At 37.4% G+C, this 22,214-nt stretch overlaps 2 protein-coding genes across 3 annotated transcripts in view; one reads left to right on the top strand and one right to left on the bottom strand.

The window, feature by feature from the left end:
- Positions 1–22,214, bottom strand: part of LOC133522492 (uncharacterized) — a 440,383-nt gene that overhangs the window by 252,409 nt on the left and 165,760 nt on the right. The window lies entirely within an intron of this gene.
- On the top strand, positions 10,478–12,244 carry LOC133523067 (uncharacterized). The gene has a single exon (XM_061858574.1). It carries the CDS (start codon positions 10,965–10,967, stop codon positions 11,547–11,549), a length of 585 nt encoding a protein of 194 aa, XP_061714558.1. The 5' UTR covers positions 10,478–10,964; the 3' UTR covers positions 11,550–12,244.

Genomic DNA, 22,214 nt, shown 5'->3' with positions numbered 1-22,214 from the left:
GCTACATGAGGAAACCGAAAGATTTTGTCAGTGTCTTAGGCCGGGGTCGTTTTCACCCGCCGCCCGCGGCCGACAGCGGCCCGCCGCCCGCGGCGTCTGAATGGTATGTTCGGGGATGCTCGTTTTCGCCCGCCGCGTGGGTGACGCCGCACGCGGCGGGCCGCGGACCCCGGCCTTACTGATCACATTTAGAGAGTAAAATGTCATATAAACTTTTCTGGATTTCGCCTAGTTTCAGAGATAATACCAATGTAAAACAAACATCTTATCGTAACTTAGTGCAAAACGCCTTTTTGATCGATGATGCCATTATGGGGCGTAGTCTAAATATCCTTTACAGTACATATGGGGCTACTTTATAGCACTAGTGCGAGAAGTAGCATATTACGTTACTGTGTCGAACATTTAAAGGGCCATATGTACTGTAAAACGTTGTACGATACATGTGCGAATAGGTAATTCGCAACTCGTGTCGATTTAAAACACTCCCTTCGGTCGTGTTTTAATTTATCGCCACTCGTTTCGAATTTCCTATTTTTCGCACTTGTATCGTAATGTACTATATTGATAGATGTCAAAAAGTGACAAGTAACCTTTGCAAGAACTAGTTTTTACAAAAAAAATCGTAAAAAATTATTTTCAGTGCCAGTTTTACCATAAAATTTACTTTTTATGTAAAAATACGTTCAAAATGTATAAAAAAAAAAAAATTTGGTGAAATTCACTGAAACTCATATAACATTTTTTCCTTCTTTTGGCCTCAGAAGTACGTGGTTAAAATCTTTCGGGTTCCTCGTGAGCACCGTGTATAGATTACATAATACACGTTATTATTCAACAGTTTTATAATGATTTAGCAAAATAACAATAACTCAGAATTAATGACTGATGTAGCATTCAATTGATTTTTCAAGCAAGGTCACTGATATAGTTCGTGTCATCCAAGATGACGCGCAGATTTGTCAAAACTAACCTTTAATAACATGATAATACTAGTCAAGGCAAGCGTCTTCGTGAATGACACGATCTATAACTAGGCTAAGGCACAAAATAAAAAATAAACAGGTCTGTTCCCGCCGTTCTTGAAAATACATACCTAAACTTGCCCGACTCACTAGGGTTGCAGACATACATACATCGATTCGTTTATACATACATCTTATCATGTTTACATTCCTTAGACTGCGTTTTGACGTACATGACAGTAGGTACCTACGTAGCGGCGGGGACGTCAAGTGAGCAACGCGCGCACAGCCCGACTATGCTCTGCCCGAGAGTGCCCGAGAACGCCTGTAAATGTAACGTCTGTGTGCGTAAATGTCACGTCTGTGTGCGTGCGGCGAAAATGGCACTTTGTACTGAGCGGACTCTCTGCTCCGGCGCGCGCCGCCGCTATTTACTTTGTGGCTAAGGTTACAAGCGGGCATAACTGTGTTTAAGGTACATAAAATTGTGTAAAATATTTTCAATAATGTCAATATCCAGGATGAGAATAAGGACTAAATTTGTATGAAGACTCCCTTTACTCTAAAAAAAAAAAGCTTTATTTCAGACTTTTGTTGTCCATAGACTTATTAGTATTACACTGACACTAACACACACACACAAAACAACAAACACACAACACAATACTAAGAAGAGAATTAAGAGTGACACTGTTTTTAGATCGTCCACAATGCCATGTCGTCAGCATACATTTCCTAAATCGGTCACCTTCCTAACTCTGTGAAGCGCTGGTGGCCTAGCGGTAAGAGCGTGCGACTTGCAATCCGGAGGCCGCGGGTTCAAACCCCGGTTCATACCAATGAGTTTTTAGGAATGTACGAAATATCATTTGATACTTACCAGTCGCTTTTCGGTGAAGGAAAACATCGTGAGGAAACCGGACTAACCCCAATAAGGCCTAGTTTACTCATGTCACCTATATGTCACCTTCCTAACTCTACGTAGCGCTGGTGGCCTAGCGGTAAGAGCGTGCGACTTGCAATCCGGAGGCCGCGGGTTCAAACCCCGGTTCGTACCAATGAGTTTTTAGGAATGTACGAAATATCATTTGATACTTACCAGTCGCTTTTCGGTGAAGGAAAACATCGTGAGGAAACCGGACTAACCCCAATAAGGCCTAGTTTACTCTCTGGGTTGGAAGGTCAGATGGCAGTCGCTTTCGGAAAAACAAGTGCCTACGCCAAATCTTGGGATTAGTTGTCAAGCGGACCCCAGGCTCCCATGAGCCGTGTCAAAATGCCGGGATAACGCGAGGAAGAAGAAGAGGTCATCATCCTAACTCGTCAACATTATTATTTTGACTGCAGTGCCAGTTCATCAACATTATGGTACCATCCATGATCCTGATTGCCTTCTATAATTAAAACAACATCGGCACTTTTCATTTAGGTATTCTGGCATTTCTTTTTTCTGACTGACCAAATTTTGTTGGCCTGTCATTTTCCTGTAGTTGACTCTGTTCACCCAGCTCAGATCACCCGGGTTTGACCTCCACCAATATCAGCATTGTGGACCACATAGGAATTTAGACGTATTATTTCGTCTAAATTCCGACACTGTAACGTAACTGCTCGTCTATAGAACTTGCATGTCTATAGTTTGCATTAAATTACATACAACGTTGTTTTTTGGTGCGTATTATATGTACGCCCGGATACGAACCAGCCCAAAAGCGAATTTTGCATAACCGCTCCGTTACCTAGGCGAATAATACCTTCTTGAACCACGTCCCAACATATATCTGCCCCTATTATAAGGTCTATCGGTTTTTTTTTTCATATAAATTGGGATCCGTGAACACGATTCCGTCCGGTATAACAAATTGTTCTTTGCGCATATTAAGGTATGGCCGCGTTACGCGGGTTACGCGTGGTAATACTAAACACTTAATGCGCGTATAGAGTAAGTGCTAGTTAAGGATTTAATGCCAATATCACAAAATCGCGTGTGCTGTGAGACCGGCACCTCGCCGACGCCATATAAGCTTCGTGTGGACTATGTGGACCATATAGGAATGTGAATAGGAAAGTCATGATATAGGAATGTTGACGAATCTGATCAGTGGACTATATGAAATATTGACAAGTTAAGAAGGTGACGCAATAGGATTTTGCACGAAGCGGTCCTGAGCCAGAACCAAAACATTAAGTGCGCATCACGAAATGGACCCAACTCAGCAAGTTATATTGGAAATTCTCCAGTAACGATGCGCCACCCCAAACTAAATAAATGTTCTATGAAGCAGTCACGAGTTTTTCCACTTTTCTTTTATTTCTAAGTATACTGGTTTATATTCCCTTCCGACTCGCTAAGAACACTTGGCTAGATTGAAACCACAATGGCCGACATGCCGACCGATACGGATATTAGAAATAGTTACCTTCCCTAAACATGTATTGAATACTATGTCGACCCTTCCGAGCTATGCGACTGTGGGAGGGCTATTGATTTTGGTCAGTTATGTTATGTCGTGATATTGAATTTGAGATATTGAAACAGAGGTTATTTATTTGACGACCGGTCTGGCCTAGTGGGTAGTAACCCTGCCTACGAAGCCGATGGTCCCGAGTTCAAAAATGGCTTAGAAATAACCTTCTTACGCTTAATGCCAGCAAAACTAATTATATATGTTTTAGTAAATATGACAGTTCGCAACCTAATGTTAACTTAAAACTAAAAATACACATGTGTAACCAAGATGATCCTTCCCCCTGTGTATGCATTGAACTGGAAAAAGTTAAATTTACTAAATATCTAGGTGTACTACTTGATCAACGCCTGTCATGGCACATGCAACTCGAAAATGTAAACAATAGAATAAGAAAACTTAATTGGATTTTCAAGATTTTTAGATATATTACTACTAAGGAACTACTGAATCAACTTTATATAACATTAGCACAACCTGTCATGAGCTACTGTATTACTGTCTGGGGTGGCGCTGCCAAAACAAAATTTTTGGAGGTTGAGAGAGGGCAACGCTGCCTGCTTAAGGTGATGTACTCAAAACCATACAGGTTTCCTACAAAAGAACTATACGAAATTAGTGACCAATTAACAATCAGGAAACTGTATGTTTTGAATACAACGCTCAGGCTACATAAAACCCTAGATTTTAACTCTACTATTGAAACTCGTCGACGTCAAAACAGTGTTGCCCCCTTATCAAGCTATAAATCTATGTTTGCCAAAAGGCAATATAAAGCGCAATCGGCATACATCTACAATAATATAAATAAGCTAATTCATATCCATCCATTACTGTTGTATAAGTGTAAGATAGAACTCACAAAATGGCTGAAACAACTAAGTTATGATGATACGGAGTCATTATTGTACCACGTGAATTATTAACTATACGTAATATATAGGCTGAACACATACATTAATCCACACACACACACACACACACACACACACACACACACACACACAAATATACGAATGTATATATGTATATATATATATATATATATGTATATATATATACATTCGTATATTCACTCATATATTCATATATTAATTAGGCTAGAACATAAATCAAATAGCATATATATATATATATATATATATAATAAATATAGCTATAAATCTTTCATGTACTTATGGAATATTTCCCTACTACTAAGTAAAAAGACTGTATGTTATGGAGGAGCGGGGCATCCTGATACAGGTTCATTCACCTAAAAGGAAGCTCCAACCACTTATGTCAAATTGTAAACCTTTACTTTATAAGGAAAATAAATATTTTTTTCATTTTTTTTTTTTCAAATCCTGGTAAGGGCATTTATTCGTGTGATGAGCATGGATATTTGTTCCTGAGTCATGGGTGTTTTCTATGTATTTAAGTATTTATAAATATTTATATATTATATATATCGTTGTCTAAGTACCCTCAACACAAGCCGTATTGAGCTTACTGTGGGACTTAGTCAATTTGTGTAATAATGTCCTATAATATTTATTTGTAAAACTTGTAAATAAGTGATCACTTATTTGTAGAACTTATCAACCTTTTATCCTCCGTTAAATTTGGTTTCTAACAAACAAAAATGTCAATTCAATTCTTTATTCGTAATATTAATTATAAATAGTTAGGTAGCAACTTAGTATTCAGAGCCCCTAGTGTAAATTTATTCGATTTCGAAACTTGACGTACGTGTTTGCGTTAAGTCTCATTTAGACACAGCGCGCCAAGCAGGACGTTTTGGAGGGGAGTCCGTGGTTTGCGTTGTCTCATTTCACGCCATCGAATATAATTACACTAGGGGTACTGAACCCCTAGTGTAAATTTATTCGATAACGTAACGTACACGGTTTATGTTAAGTCTCATTTTGTATAGGATTTATAAACAGCGCGCCAAGCGGGACGTTTTGGAAACTCAAAATATCGTACAAAATGACCCTTAACGCAAACGCGTACTTCACGTCACGCTATCGAATATACTAGGGGCACTGAAGGATGTATAATGTGCCTTTTGGCGTACAAAATAACTTCTTATTATATAACTATATGCAATATTTTTTTTACATTATTTACATGAGTAATGAGATTGGCATATTCAACACAATTCATCCAAAAAAAATGTCTACTGTTCATGTTATGCTATAATTATGCTATACTAGGAAATAATTATGCTAATACATTAATTACAGTTACAATTGGCCATTTGGCATATGTCAATATCATTAAAATAGTCAGTGATACTATAATAACACTTAACTAGTACAAAATGAAATTATAAGGAGTTAAATTTTTGTATTGGTGCCGTTCGCCATGATTCTGGTACTTACTTAATGGCGCAGCGATACAAAATGAGTCTTGGCCTCCGACACGAGAACACGCCAGTTGTCTCGATCCTGTACCATCTTCCACCAGTTATCGTCTTGGAGATCGCGCAAGTCCGCTTCAACAGCATCGCCCCAGCGATATCTGGGCCCAGGTATGCCATTTTAGCACCACGATCCTCCCCCATTCTCAAAACATGTCATTGAATAACATGTCTTGTTAGATTGTGAATAACGCCAATAACTACGAAGTAACTATCGTTATGGAATATAAAAACACACCTTATCCTTTTGACCGCCAAAGACGTCATATGACGCGCGCGGCTACAGCCGAATATCAACCTTCATGCGTACCGACGAGGTTCACGATTACACGCCGCGTGCGTTAGTCGTGGCGTTCAAAAGATTAAACAAATAATACATAATTAGACCTATGCGGACGACCGGTCTGGCCTAGTGGGTAGTGACTCTGCCTAAGAAGCCGATCGTCCTGGGTTGGAATCCCGGTAAGGGCATTTATTTGTATGATGAGCACCGATTTTTTTCCTGAGTCATGGGCGTTTTATATGTAGGTATTTAAGTATTTATATATTATATATATCGTTGTCTGAGTACCCACAATACAAGCCTTCTTGAGCTTACCGTTGGAATTAGTCAATTTGTGTAAAAATGTCCCTATAATAATTATTTATGTTGTTACAACCTTCTTTGCTCGGAATATCATTGAATAAACGAGTGTATTTGCATCACCAGTATGCATTTAATTTCCGAGAAATGCAACGTTCATAATACCTCATAAAATATTACGCAATATAAAATACAAGTAAACAAGTGATCTTGCACCGGCTCTTTGTCAACTTTAATTTCGCTGGAAAGTTTTATGTCCTCATAAAGTGAAATATTAACACATCCGACGCGCTCGACGTTAAATTACGTCCTTTGGGATGAAGTTTTTATGTCACATAAAATATCTAAGCTGCAAGTTTGCTAGTTTAGATTTAAGGGGATTTTACTAGGGAATAGGGTTCACAATCTGGATATGAAACTATCCGGATCTTGATCCGGATCCACGGATCTTACCACAAGATAATAAGATAAGATTATCAGTTATTTCATTTCAATCTTACTTGGTAAATACACAGTGGTCGAGTCCTCCTATTAAGGTATGAAGTACCTTTGTCAGGAGACCTCGATCGCTCTTCCAGATTAAAGTTTTAAATATCTACACTAAGAGACGTTTTGAAATTAATATTATAATGATTTGACTCATTGAAAAAAATTACTTCTGATAATTTATATTTCCTTCCTTCTTCCTTCTTCCTCGCGTTGTCCCGGCATATTGCCACGGCTTATGGGTGCCGGGGTCCGCTTGACAACTAATCCCAAGACTTGGCGTAGGCACTAGTTTTTACGAAAGCGACTGCCATCTGACCTTCCAACCCAGAGGGTAAAACTAGGCCTTGTGGGGATTAGTCCGGTTTTCTCACGATGTTTTCCTTCACCGAAAAGCGACTGGTAAATATCAAAACATATTTCGTACATAAGTTCCGAAAAACTCATTGGTAACGAACCAGGATTTGAACCCGCGACCTCCAGTTTGAAAGTTGGGCCCTCTTACCGTTATGCCACTAGCGCTTTAGACACTTGAGTGAGGCATGTGAGTGATGTGAGACAAGTTTATCTTTGCATCTCTTTCTTGATTGTAGGGTGACCACACTGTTTACACGAAATTATTTAATTTTGAACATTGCATAATTAAGTCTAAATACTGCATTATGTTATTGGAGTCTCACTTAATTGCTTAATTAAGTTGTGTTACTTCTGATCACGTCTCCGATGTCACCCTGTATATATATAATATGTAAACTTTGCTATATGTACTGTAAACGTACACGTGCGAATAGGTAATTCGCAACTCGTGTCGATGTAAAACACTCCCTTCGTTCGTGTTTTAATTTACCACCACTCCTACAGCTGCAGGCTGGGGTGCATTCTCCAGCCTGCGACTGTCGTACATCTAAATACCTCGTTTGCAAAATTTCACTTACACCCATCGTTGCACAGTGTAACTATAATATGTCTGTCTCACGGTTTATTATGACGACCGGTTTGGCCTAGTGGGTAGTGACCCTGCCTACGAAGCTGATAGTCCCGGGTTCAAATCCTGGTAAGGGCATTTATTCGTGTGATGAGCATGGATATTTGTTCCTGAGTCATGGGTGTTTTCTGTGTATTTAAGTATTTATAAATATTTATATATTATATATATCGTTGTCTAAGTACCCTCAACACAAGCCTTATTGAGCTTACTGTGGGGCTTAGTCAATTTGTGTAATAATGTCCTATAATATTTATTTATTTATTGTCCTATAATAATATTTATTATTAAAAATATCTTATCTTATTTTTTGATAGTCTAATTACGTAATCTATTGCATCCATCTACATTTGGCACCGACGGGCACGGCAGTGACCATAATCACCGCCAAGGTGCCAATGTTCCATGCATAATGCATGCATCGCTAACGGGGGCCATTGTCACTGCGTTTTAATTACTGGACTATTACCCTAGTCAACGAGGCTTTTGTTATTCATAATAAGTGCAGTTGCAGTGTCTCTGAAGTCTGAAGAAACCCAGGAGTACAAAGGAACACCAATATTTTTGTTACTTTTTGTCCATAGACAGCTTCAACTTGTTGTAATACTTCATTATTTTTAATTATACATATTTCTAACTTCAAATCGTTGTATTATTATTATGAAGACAGGATAATTTTGTGTTTACCTAAATAAATATTTATTTTAACTTCTAATTAAACTTTAGAAGGTCCAAAGGGTTTACTTTCAACATAATATCACATTCCATGTTAAAAAGATGGATTGGCCTTCGCACAACTTTTGTAAATTTTTATTGGTGCCATGTTTTAATTATTATTATTACTTCAATTATTTTTAAAGAAGATAAATTATTGGCATTTTATTATTTTTAAGCTCATTCGGTCTTGTAACTTATGATTTATGCTACTAATACTTTTATGGGCTGAAATAAATGATTTATTATTATTATTAATTACCTATTAAAATATTCTAATTGATTTCATTAAATCTTTGCTAGAATCAGACCAAACTAAGTTGGCAGCGATGTTGACACGGTGTAAGTGTTAGGTATTTTAAACGTCGAACTTCTATGATGACGTTTACTTAACACTTGCACTGTCTGCGTTATAAAAATCTCTGCCAACTTAGCTTCGTCTGCCTCTAAATATGGGAGTCCTTTGAGAAAGGAATACAGTTAAGGTATTAAATATATACACGGACAAAGTGCTAAAAATATGTATACACTATAAATAAATAAATATTATAGGACATTATTACACAAATTGAGTAAGTCCCACAGTAAGCACAAGAAGGCTTGTTTTGAGGGTACTTAGACAACGATATATATAATATATTAATATTTATAAATACTTAAATACATAGAAAACACCCATGACTCAGGAACAAATATCCATGCTCATCACACGAATAAATGCCCTTACCAGGATTTGAACCCGGGACCATCAGCTTCGTAGGCAGTCACTACCCACTAGGCCAAACCGGTCGTCAAACACTGCCTTAAAGTATAGGCAATAAGGTCGTGTATAACAGCTTTTTGGCACTTTGTCCGTATCGATATTTAATAATTGACTCTTAGATACAGTCAGCGTCAAATAATTCGTTGCAGTCAAAGTAGCCAAATAGTTCGGTACACCATACTAAATATATGGTGTATAGGTAAAAAACTTAGGTAAGTCACCTGTTGTATGTAGTTGTGGCGTGTTCGAATAGACAATACATGTTTAAAAACACACACAATCAAAACAAATGTCTATTCGAACACGTCACACTTACTTAAGTTTTTTACCTATTCCGAACTATTTGGCTACTTTGGATGCTACAAAGTATTTGACGCTGACTGTACCTACAGTTATTAAACTCTCAAACTGTCGCCAATTTGCATGTGACACCTCTGGTGAAAGCAAGCGTCCATAAGTTGTGAAAACTGCTTACTTTCATACATACTGTATGCTTGTTTACCTCAAACGTGGTTTAAATTAAACAACCGCGCGTAGGTATTCTAAAACATTGTGTAATTAAAATCATAGATACGCAACAAAACACTTACACTGGCTATTAAAATCGCTGCCAACTTAAGAGTCTATCAACACCCAATGTCCTTGAAATTGATGTTACTTAAACAGTTTTTTAAGAAAGACTATTTGTTTTAGTCAAGTAAGAAAAATATATGTTCATATTAATTATATTTCAAAGACCGTGGTTGTACTCGATACACGATTGAACGAAATCGTCTCGATAGAAAATAATTGCAAAGATTGGTCTTAAAATCACAATTAAACGGTTTTATGTCTTTATTGTTTTGACTTATGGGTCTGCAATTAAAATCACAATTTCAAAACATTTATATCTAAACCGTGGTTGAGTAAAATATTACACTAATAATCCACTTTTTTTATTTAAATATTTTTCTTATTATTCCCTTGCCCAGGCCCAGTAACATGCGACAGTGCTATCTCATTTACTCCGATACAAATAGACAGTGTGCGCGCTTTAGGTATTGACAGCCTCTTAAATATATTGCTTTGACTCTATTACATACTGAAGAAAAAGCTCTACTTTCGTATCAAAGGCCATAATCGTCACGATGGCTATTTAAAACATCCCAAGGGATGTCCCAAGTCCCTGGTTGTATAATTATATTAAGTTTAAGGTGCTTACTTATTTTTCATTCTAATATTTACTATTTAGTTCAAGGCCACTGTATATTAGCCCATATTATCATTCCATTGTCACAAAGCCACCGAAAAGTACCAAAAAAACCCAATTAGCAACGGCGAAAGAAAATTTCACCAACATGAATATGAAAACCCATGTATTTTCGTAAACCATACTTATCAGTCGGCGCACGCGCCACTAACAATGACACCTAATCGGCAACCATTACACAACGATGATCCTCGCTTATAGGCCAATGTCGCGCCTACACGGAATATCGATCGAGATGACACATCCGGACTCAACGGAAAACAAAATCAGCCAGGAATATGTATAAAAGCTGACACTAAACATCACAGCATCATTCGAGTTCCAACATTCGAAGAAGCAACACCATCATGAAATCCTTCGCCTGCGTTCTCCTCTTAGCTGCGTTTGTGGCGGCTGAGCCACCGAGCTACAGATCAAGATTCTTCCAAAGACAGGAAGCTGAACCTACTACTGCTAGAAACGAGGAAGCACCTTACCCAGCAGCAGGTTACAAGCCTTCGAAAGAATTCAAGCTACCAGCCAGAGAAGCTGCCCCACCTGCGACATCCTATGGAGTACCTTCTGATAGCTACGCAGTTCCTTTCCATACTTTCAACGCTCCGCAAACTGAATACGGAGTCCCAAGAAAGAGTGCCGAACCTGAGAGAGAGAAGGAAGACAAAGAAGAGGTAGAAAGCTTGAAAGTGGAAGGTTTACCCAAAGAAACAAAGGGAAAGCTTCAAGAGAATTCTGAGGTCGTAAACGCTAATGGTGCTTACTACGTGTTACTCCCAGATCTTCAGCTCCAAAGAGTACAGTACGAAACACAGAACGACATTCGCAATATGGCATATACGGCGCGTCTGCAGTACAGGAATGAGGACCGAGCCCCGATATACGTGTACACTGCTGTTCCTCAGTACCAGAATGCCGCTTACGTCCAAGTGCTTTAAGTTATTAGCTTTCGGAAAGCTTATGGTTGTTTTATATTGTGTAAATGTGGATAAAATGTCAGTCACTTTCGAAATCACCTGTCAGAGCGTGACATTTGTGGAGTCAGACCAAGCTAACTTTGCACCAATTTTAATAGGACAAACAAACTCATTATTAACATCATATTTTCATAGAAATTTGACATGAATAATAACATGACAACGCTTTGTCATTGCAAACCATGCAGAGTTATTTTGGTCCGACTCTGTCTTTTCTACGATGTACTTGAATTCCTCTCCATTTTTTACTTTGGGCCGATGATCGCATTTATCGCGTGATAAAAACCAAAACAAAGCTCTCTTTTAAAAACGTGATAGAGTCAAACCAAGATAAGTCTAACTTCCATGAAATTATGACGTTTACTTGACACTTGAACTGTCTTGGCTAACAAAATGACTGTCGACTTATCTTGGTCTGACTCTAGACACGAAGATTTTCGAATAATAAATGCGACCACGGTACCTACGCATTGTGGTCATATTTCATAGAAAAGAAACCACCATTGCCTTTGTGAATGTTTTATAAACTTTGTACACATATAAACACGACCATAACATAACAATTTGAGATTAAAAACGAGACTGAAGCTTCAAGTTCGCTCATTTGCTAAACACTCGTGAATAACGAAACAAAAATAAAAGCCAAGTGTACATAATGCCCTGTTTCATTCCTCTCCTTATCAATGTTGTAATGGTTTCATTTTTCCAACTTTTTCGCTTAATTACCGTACAGTTTTCATACAGTCGCCATCAGATATATCCAAGCGGTCATGGTGCTCACAAATATCTGAACACGCCTCTATTGTCAAGGCGCTAGAGTGCGTATTCAGATATTTTTGAGCACCTCGGCTGCTCAGATATCTGATGCCCACTGTACGCTCCACTTGCGTATACATCTACCCTATTACCAAGGAATGAAGTCCAAAGTGGATAACTTTTTTGACAATAGCGTTTGTTATTCGTATGATAATGAAGTTTGGTCATTTCTGACGGCCATTATTGTTGTGCTACTTTTTGGTTATGAAATATTGCTTGAAAGAAATAAGATGTTCTACTTTATGTGTTACATAGGACAATAACTAAATACTTATGTTTGAGACTTTTGAGATAAGTACCATGCAGACTAAAACTATATTTGTTACTCGTTTACTTACTCATGGAATAACTTAACTGTATATTTTATGTAAACTCAAAAAAATTACAAACATTACAATTATTTTTTAGGGTTTCGTAGTCACCTAGTAACCCTTATAGTTTCGCCATGTCCGTCTGTCCGTCCGTCCGCGGCTTAGCTCCGTGATCGTTAGTGCTAGAAAGCTGCAATTTGGCATGGATACATACATAAATCATGCATAGCGACAGAACGGTAAAATAAAAACTACAAAAAAATATATTTTTGGGGTATCTCTCAAACAAAATGTTTTTTTTTTATTTTAGTTTAGGTATCGTTGGATAGATATTTTAAACGAATAAGGGTATCCAATAACCGTTTTTTAATAACGTAAATATTTTCGGAAATAATCGCTCCGAATGACAAAAATGTGTACCCCCCCCCCCCCCACCCCCCGTCTCTAACTTATGAAACATGGGTCCAAAAATATGACAAAAATCGTAAAACAAAAACTGCGCGGCGCAGCGGGGTCCCGTTTTTTCCTTAGGGAGGCCGGAAGGAAGACCCCACAGAACGGAGCTGGTCGATCTCGGTTTACCTCAACTATGATATTCACTGAGCTGGTGAGAGCTTCACTATCTCATAATTCGGGCTTTGTTCATTAACCATTGTTGTTGAACATTAAACAATCATGCAGTGGCCGGTGCGCAAGCTACATCAATCACTTAACTCACTGATACAGAAAAGGAACGTTTTCTCACAAAGGTTTTTTTTATTAATAATAAATAAAAACCAAACAAAAAAGTGTTGTGTATTTTAAATAAAATGGCCCAAATAAATATTCATACCAGGATCTAAAACAAGACCCCACAGAATGAAGATACCTAACTCTTCGATCTCGGTTTACCTCTATAATATTCATTGAGCTGTTGCGAGCTTCACTATCTCATAATTCGGGCTTTGTTCATTAACCATTGTTGTTGAACATTGAACAATCATGCAGTGGCCGGTGCGCAAACTACATCAATCACTTAACTTACTGACATAGACCAGTACCCCTAGTATAAATTTATTCGATAGCGAAACGTTACGCGTTTGCGTTAAGTCTCATTTTGTATGGGATTTTGAGTTTCCGAAACGTCCCGCTTGGGGTGCTGTTTCTAAATCCCATTCAAAATGAGACTTAACGCAAACGTGTACGCCACGTCACGCTATCAAATAAATTTACACTAGGGGCTCAGAACGTGGTTAAATACTACACTATTTTTTTATTTTATTTTATTTGGACATTTTTATGAAAAATCTACTGAGAATCATGAGCTCTTTCTATCTTAATAAGAAAAAGCGGCCAAGTGCGAGTCGGACTCGCGCATAAAGGGTTCCGTACCATTTATGACGTATTAAAAAAAACTCCTTACTAGATCTGGTTCAAACTAATTTTCGGTGGAAGTTTGCATGGTAATGTATATCATATATTTTTTTTAGATTTTTCATTCTGTTATTTTAGAAGTTACAGGGGGGGGGACACACATTTTTTCACTTTGGAAGTGTCTCTCGCGAAAACTATTCAGTTTAGAAAAAAATGATATTAGAAACCTAAATATCATTTTTGAAGACCTATCCATAGATACCCCACACGTATGGGTTTGATGAAAAAAGATTTTTTGAGTTTCAGTTCTAAGTATGGGGAACCCCCGAAATTTATTGTTTTTTTTATTTTTGTGTAAACATCATAATGCGATTCATAGAATACATCTACTTACCAAGTTTGAACAGTATAGCTTTTATAGTTTCGGAAAAAAGTGGCTGTGACAGAATCGGACAGACAGACGGACATGACGAATCTATAAGGGTTCCGTTTTTTGACATTTGGCTACGGAACCCTAAAAAGTGTCCCCAAAATTTTAATTTCCATTCCGATACCATTTTAATAAACTTGGTATGACGATGGCGATACTTCCATTGAAGGGATACAAAATGTATGGACATTTTTTTTGTATGATTGAAAAATATAACCATACTAAGAATTACTTTTTTTTAAATTTATAACACAAAAATATCGAAATTAAAAAAAGTGTAGGTTACAACTTTAAATAAAATGGCCCAAATAAATATTCTTACCAGGATCTAAAACAAGACCTCACAGAATGAAGATAACTCTCCGATCTCGGTTTACCTCTATAATATTCATTGAGCTGTTGCGAGCTGCTTCACTATCTCATAATTCGGCTTTGTTCATTAACCATTGTTGTTGAACATTGAACAATCATGCAGTGGCCGGTGCGCAAACTACATCAATCACTTAACTCACTGACAGAGAACAGAACGTGGTAAAAGGTATGCGAGATTAGATATTTAATCAGTTTAATGGTGTTGGCCGGTCTAAGTATTTTACAGATGGCGCCAGCATAGCTTTTCCAGTCAATCCCTAGAATTGTGTAAAGTTCTTGTTTTTTTAAGTGAAAACTTATTTAGGCGCGTTGGGCATTTTCGAGATGGGAAAAAACCATTGAACTGCACTGTTACCATTAACTTAACCGACACACAACGAGCTGTACTCAAGGTTATCCTTCGTAAGCCCATTAGATACCCAACCCAGCTTGTTTACAGTGACATGAACGTACTCACCGTTCGTGGCTTGTTCGTTTTGCGCGTGGTATGTAATGTGCATGGAGCGGTCATAAAGTCAAACAATTACAGCTCCATGTTGCTAAAGCGTATTTTCAAAGTACCGGTACCTTCGACTGTCTCAGTATTCGCTCAGCATCTCCCTAATTTCCTGCATCCTTTTGTTTATAACAAAGTTAATTCAAAAATTCCCATAAAAACACTATCTGTTAGAGAAGCCCAGAAAAAAACATCAGCCTGGCTGAGCTCCCTTTCATATGGGGATATAGAGGATCTTTTGAGAGTACTCAAGTAAACATACCCACTCATAAGCACACACAAGCACACACACACACACAAACACACACACACACATACACACACACTCTAATATACCAGACACACAGCAACATTAAAAGCGGACGCAACACTTGTAACCACCTCTATTTAGACTAAGTTTATTGTAGATAGTTTTAAGTCCTACCTTCTCTTGTTTTAATTTCATTTGACTAATTTGTAACTTTCATTAAATTTATCGTGTCTTATTGGCTTTCGCAAAAAAAAAAAAAACAAAGCATTGGAAATTCATGCCTGAAACGGTTACCTACGAGACAGGCTTCGCCTAGTGTAGGAGCCAGTGAAACCTACTGAAAATTCTTAAAAAAAAAAAAAAAAAAAAAAAAACATCTGTATGTAAGTTGATTCTTTAGCAATTTGCGGTTCAAGTAAATTTGGTTGTACATACTTATTCTATGAACTTTCCAGTGTAAAGTGAACCAGAACCTGCTAAAGAATCAATTTCCTCGACTGTACATATGTCGTGTATGTACTTATATAGATACACATGCATGTTAGCATTTTTTGAGATAGAATTCATATTTTCACTTCTGTCGGCACTTCCGGAGTACCGGTGTTTTTATTTTTATTTTTATGGCCTGGATTCTAATAGCTCTATAAGCCAAATCCCACAGAACAAAACTAAAGACAGGTAAAACCTATGCTGGCGCCATCTATAAAACCGTTTGACAGATTCCAACACCATTACCTGTATTCTGGTGATATACAAATATGGGTGATGGGCCTTTATTGGAACTATAATTAAGGCTATGTGAAATTTACACAATAATCTGTATTGTTCAAGTAATATAATTAATTGTAATAAATATATTAATTGTAAAATTCGATTAACACTCGCATAAGTAAACTGAATTGGACTGTGTATCTCGGTGAGGACTGTCGTGGATCGTGGAGGAAAATGCATGTTTTATGTGTAAGTAAATTTTAATAGAACCTTTTGTACATTTTACTCTGTTTGTTCTCCTAATAAATAAAATAAGTTTTTGGCAAAAATTTCATTTTTGGTACAAGCTTTTATCGCTGACTGTACTTTTCTTTCCAGAAGTAACTAATACTCATCGAGACCATTCTAAAACGTTATTACGTTGTTTTATCACAGAGTTCCTATGGCCACCTCCTGTCTCCATCATCAGATCATCTCGATGGTACCATAATATTGCATTGTCACCCGACTTACATATTATGAATGCAAATTTTCAGCTTTATCGGAAACCGGGAAGTGGGTCAAATTTAACTTGCAAGATTTGATTACAAACAGACAACGGTCAGGTGAGAGTAAATAAAAGCTTGTAATAAAATAAAATAAACAAGTTTATTTGAAAAGCTTGTCACTACTAAAATAAATATAGGAATCATTTTATTACCAAAGCTAACGAGTAAAAACCTTAATTGTAATTAAGGGCACGAAGTGATTATTAGCATATTCAATTCACGAGTACGTGATTTGACTGCGAAACATTATTGAGCCGTTTTACTACTTTTTATTTGATCAATCTCTTTGAATTCGAAAGTACACTGACATCAGAATGATATGAATCATGTTTGTAAGGATCATTATTTATAAATAGCTTATAATTTGACTATTCTTACTTTTATCTATGATTAGTTTATAAAGAGTATCAATTGACTCTTACTTGTCATTGGTTGCCGCCATTTTTGTTATAAAAAGACGGTAACGCAGTGACAAGCGGCCAGGCCAGTTCGATTACGGACAAGTAATTAGTAAAGATGTCTTGGAATATGTATTTATTGTAAATTTGATGTTATTATGTTTGTAACGAATGAATAAAGCTAAAATATTGGTACAAGTATTAGTTTCCATTATTAACCAGGTCGGATACTGTAATATCCCATCATGTTTTTAGGGATCCGTACTCAAAGGGTCAAACGGGACCCTATTACTGAGACTTCGCTGTCCGTCCGTCTGTCACCAGGCTGTATCTCATGAACCGTGATAGCTAGACAGTTGAAATTTTCACAGATGATGTATTTCTGTTGCCGCTACAACAACAATTACTAAAAACAGAATAAAATAAATATTTAAGGGGGGCTCCCATACAACAAACATAATTTTCGGTGCTACACTAAATCTAATGGATAGTGCAATTATTAATATATTTATAAAAAAAAAACATAAATATAAAATTTAATGACTACACAAGTGACTTTCCATGACTTTGTGTAAAAGAGAGGGAAGGGCAGACCACAGACTACGTGGATGACCAACGTCCAGAAGGACATGAAAGAATTTGGCCTGTCTGTCGACGATGCAAAACAGCGGAATAGATGGCGTCTTAAAATCAAGAAAGCCGACCCCTCATAACGGGATAAGGCAAGGACCAAGAAGAAGAAGAATTTCAAACTTCATAATGGTCCATTAGTAATTAATGCTATCTTAAGCAACTAAAACCACGTACTACGTTTTAGGGTAGCACAATGTCATTTATATGATCCATCTCAAGGGTTCATGAATATAGAGGGGTTATGTTATCCTGACGCGGTATCGCATTCAATGGTTTGATTGACATAGGATATAATATATATTATTCTGATATATTGCAGTGGTGTATTAGGTTAATTCGGTACACGGCGGGAAGTTGATAACTCGAGATATAAAATTGAAGAAATTTGAACTTAAAATAGAATTACAGAAGGTTCAAATTTGTTCAATGTTTTCTCTCGAGATTCCAAGTTCTTCCCTCCGTCTACGGCGTACGCAATTATACTTAAATAACTATATTCAAGACTAGTGGCTCTGTGAGTTATAGAAATCGCGAACCCTTGTAGACCGCGGGCCAGGAGCATATTATTATGTATCCTCAGTCCCGACTGATACTTTGTCAGATGATAGCTTAGATGCTGTTTTAAATAAAAAAAACCGTCAGCCGGTTGTATCGCGGTGGAAAGACCGTCAGCTATTCACATGAACATGTAAAAAATATGCTCCTTACAACGTTATGTCCGCAAAGTATGCGTAATGTGTAAATTGCGTAATCGGTTTATTTGAAACGCCTCATGTAATGCTACATGCAAAGTCTTATGACTTGTTATACTATCATGAAAAGGTAAGGCAATTATTCTTTATATGTTCATGCGTCAGCTGACGTTCTTACCACCGCGTTACAAACGGCTGACGATTTTTAAATTAACAATAGCATCTGAACTAACATCTGACAAAGTATTAAACGAGAGGCGATGATTTTTTTACGTGTTTCGCTGGCTGCCATTCCTCAACTCACCAACGAAGCGGCAGCTGACGTCCACGAGGGTTAACCACTATACGAATTTTCGCCCGGGAGGCGTTTGATCATGGAAATCTGTTCCTGGCTCGGGGTAATTTTTTTTTAGCTGTTTTGAGTGTCCCTCTGCTGAGCAAAAGCCTCTCCCCTTAATTTCCACGATTCCCGATTTCGTGTTTCATTCGGCCAGCTGTTAAGGAAGGTGTCCAGGTCATCCTGCCATCTCCGCCTGGGCCTGCCCCACCCACGCCTCTCTATCGGCAAGTTACGGCAGGCGAACTTAATGCCACACGACATTCTCTACCAGTCAACGTCAGAGCTCAACGAGGGTGCGAAGTGTTAGAGTCGGCTATGCGCATGTAAACATCTCTGTAGTTGCAGTTAAAACAATATACGGTAACGCTACTTTGAAATTTAATTTAAACATGTTGTTGTCTAGTTTCTAGTTCCCAACACACCAGCTATATGTTATATAAAACTTTCTTATAACATTTTATTCCTATTACCTTTCTATAATCTATTTTTTAAAGTGTTTTTGTAAACAAAACTCGAGAGGAACCCACTATCTTCAAGTCTTTATTCAATTTGCTACTGAAGCTCTTCCGTCCCGTTCAATCCGTATACATATTTGTAAAGGACAATAGCACCGGGTCGTACTGTTTCCAAATGTCAGTACACGACAACAAGCCTTATTCCCGAATGCACACGAATGCTCTACTGAAGACAGACCACAATCCAATCGACATCTACTTATAACCTTAGTACTTAAATAATTCTGAAAAAGACGACCGGTTTGGCCTAGTGGGTAGTGACCCTGCCTACGAAGCTGATGGACCCGGGTTCAAATCCTGGTAAGTGCATTTATTCGTGTGATGAGCATGGATAGTTGTTCCTGAGTCATGGGTGTTTTCTATGTATTTATAAATATTTATATATTATATATATATATCGTTGTCTAAGTACCCTCAATACAAGCCTTATTGAGCTTACTGTGGGACTTAGTCAAATTGTGTAATAATATATATATTATATAAATATATTTTATATCGGAATCCTCACTCTTTCTCTCTTGCCCCGTAACCAAGATTACAATCGACAAAAGCCAATCAAAAAGTCAAAATTTTGATGGCTGACGATTTTTAAATTCACAATAGCACTAACTACCATCTAAGTTTTAATCGCATGCGATAACATTTATTTTTTATTTTTACCTGTTTGGGTGGCTGTCATTCTTCAACCCACCAATGGAGTAGCAGCTGACGTCCACAAGGGTTCATTATACATCGCCCTTAACTACTTTCAAGTTTACGCCCGGGATGCTATTCATAATTCAATGTATACTTGTATCAATGTGTATTCAAAACGTGCATTTCATTAATTTCAGTGATTGTACACTTTTGTTTGTGTTTGTCATTCATTCACCGTTACTTCTGTTTTACTCATGTCCTTAAAGGTTAACTGGAAGAGATCCCATACAGGGATAAGTTCGCCTTTGTTGTATTTAATTTACTGTGTTTTTGTGTTTTTAATTCTATGTACAATAATGTATATACATACATACATACATACATAATTCATAATATTTTTCATAGTACAAAAGGTGTTAGTATTTACAAAAGTCCATCTCTATCTGCCGAGATCCAGCACGCAATATAATCTTATTGTACTACCTAGTACAGATTCTAAATTGGTCTATACATTCCATTTTCTATAAATAAATTATTGGTTAGACCCACAAATTAGTATTACTTTGGCGCTCGCCTAAAGTCTGTACAGGAGAACAACTCCCCCGTAACAGTAAACATGCGGTGTGTTAGGTCGAGCGCTCCGTAAACACTACTCTTTCTAAAATAACAACACGAATTTAAATCTTACCAGAAGGATATAAGATTGAAAATAGATGCAGCGTCATTAGACGTGACGTAAATGTGATGAACGTTGAGCACTGAGCTGGACTACGCAAATGTAGTGCTGTGTCAATTGTTTTGGTTAAGTAAACTTAGGGATTTATGATTAGGCTAGTTTTATGGCCTCCTAGTCCTAGCCTAATCAGTAGTGACACTAGTGACCCTCCCTACGTAGCAGGAGGTTCCGGGTTTGAGTCCTGGTAAGGGCAATTCATTGTGTGCTTATCACAAATATATGTTCCTGAGGTATGGATGTTTGCTTTGTATGTAAGAATTAATACTTTTTTTTGGCTCTCAAAACAAGTTACAGACGATATCGGAAATTACAGTACTAGCATACAGTTCAGTACCCCTAGTGTAAATATTTTCGACAGCGAAACGTTACGTACGCGTTTGCGTTAAGTGTCATTTTGTATGAGATTTTTGACTTTCCAAAACGTCCCGCTTGGCGCGCTGTTCAAAAACCCATACAAAATGAGACTTAACGCAAACGCGTACGTCACGTTTCGCTATCGACTAAATTTACACTAGGGGCACAGATCTAGACTATAACTCTAAATATGTGTGCACAGAAAGATAAGGACATATAAATTATAATTTATCGCTAGAGAGGTGAGATGTCATTTTTAAGCTAGATTATAGACAAAGGGGTAAAATAAACAATAACAAGATTTAGCATTTACAGAGTTGCATACACTAGTTATTAAACTAAGTCTAAAACTAAATTATAAAAAGTCTAATACTAAGGGCTTGTGCACAAATCACGCGAGGTTCCATAAGGGGGGAGGGGGGTCACGAAAAAATCACGACAGATCACGTTGGGGGAGGGGGGGTATAAGAAAACCTCACGTGTATTTTTCTATAGTGAACGAAACTAAGAAAAAATATCTACCACATACTTTTTCTCGGTTTTGTTTAACATAAATCTGGGTGTCAGAAAATAGCCGAAAAAACCTCGCGTGATTTGTGCACAAGCCCTAAAACTAAATTATAAATCACGAAAATTGATAATTGTGGACGCAACTTATGGACACAACATTTTGCGGATTTTATTTTTGAATGTAGGTAAGCTCCATTCAAATATATCAAAGGATGGTCCGTCGTTAACGGTTTCATATCTATGTGTACGTACCTTATTGAGCTTACTTTGGGCGTTCGGTTTGTTTATTTCTATATTTTGAAACAATAAAGTTACATACTGACTTCCCTTAACATAGGTATCTTCCAAACCACCAAGATTACATGCATTTTTATTACAGCCAGTAAACTTTTAAGTTATAGTCGGTAGGTACTATAAATTAGCTAAGAAGCTCGTATAACTTTTGCTGCGGATGTATTACAAAGAATCTCAGGATGCATGTCTGGACGAGTCACAAAAGTTATTCTGCTAATTAAATCTGTGTGG

Source organism: Cydia pomonella, chromosome 11, assembly GCF_033807575.1.
Source record: "Cydia pomonella isolate Wapato2018A chromosome 11, ilCydPomo1, whole genome shotgun sequence".
Taxonomy (NCBI): Eukaryota; Metazoa; Arthropoda; class Insecta; order Lepidoptera; family Tortricidae; genus Cydia; species Cydia pomonella.
This window is presented reverse-complemented; position numbering and strand designations above follow the sequence as displayed.

What these genes read in the sequence shown, in the direction of transcription:
- LOC133523067 (XM_061858574.1), top strand. Translation starts at nt 10,965, where the DNA reads ATGAAATCCTTCGCCTGCGTTCTCCTCTTAGCTGCGTTTGTGGCGGCT.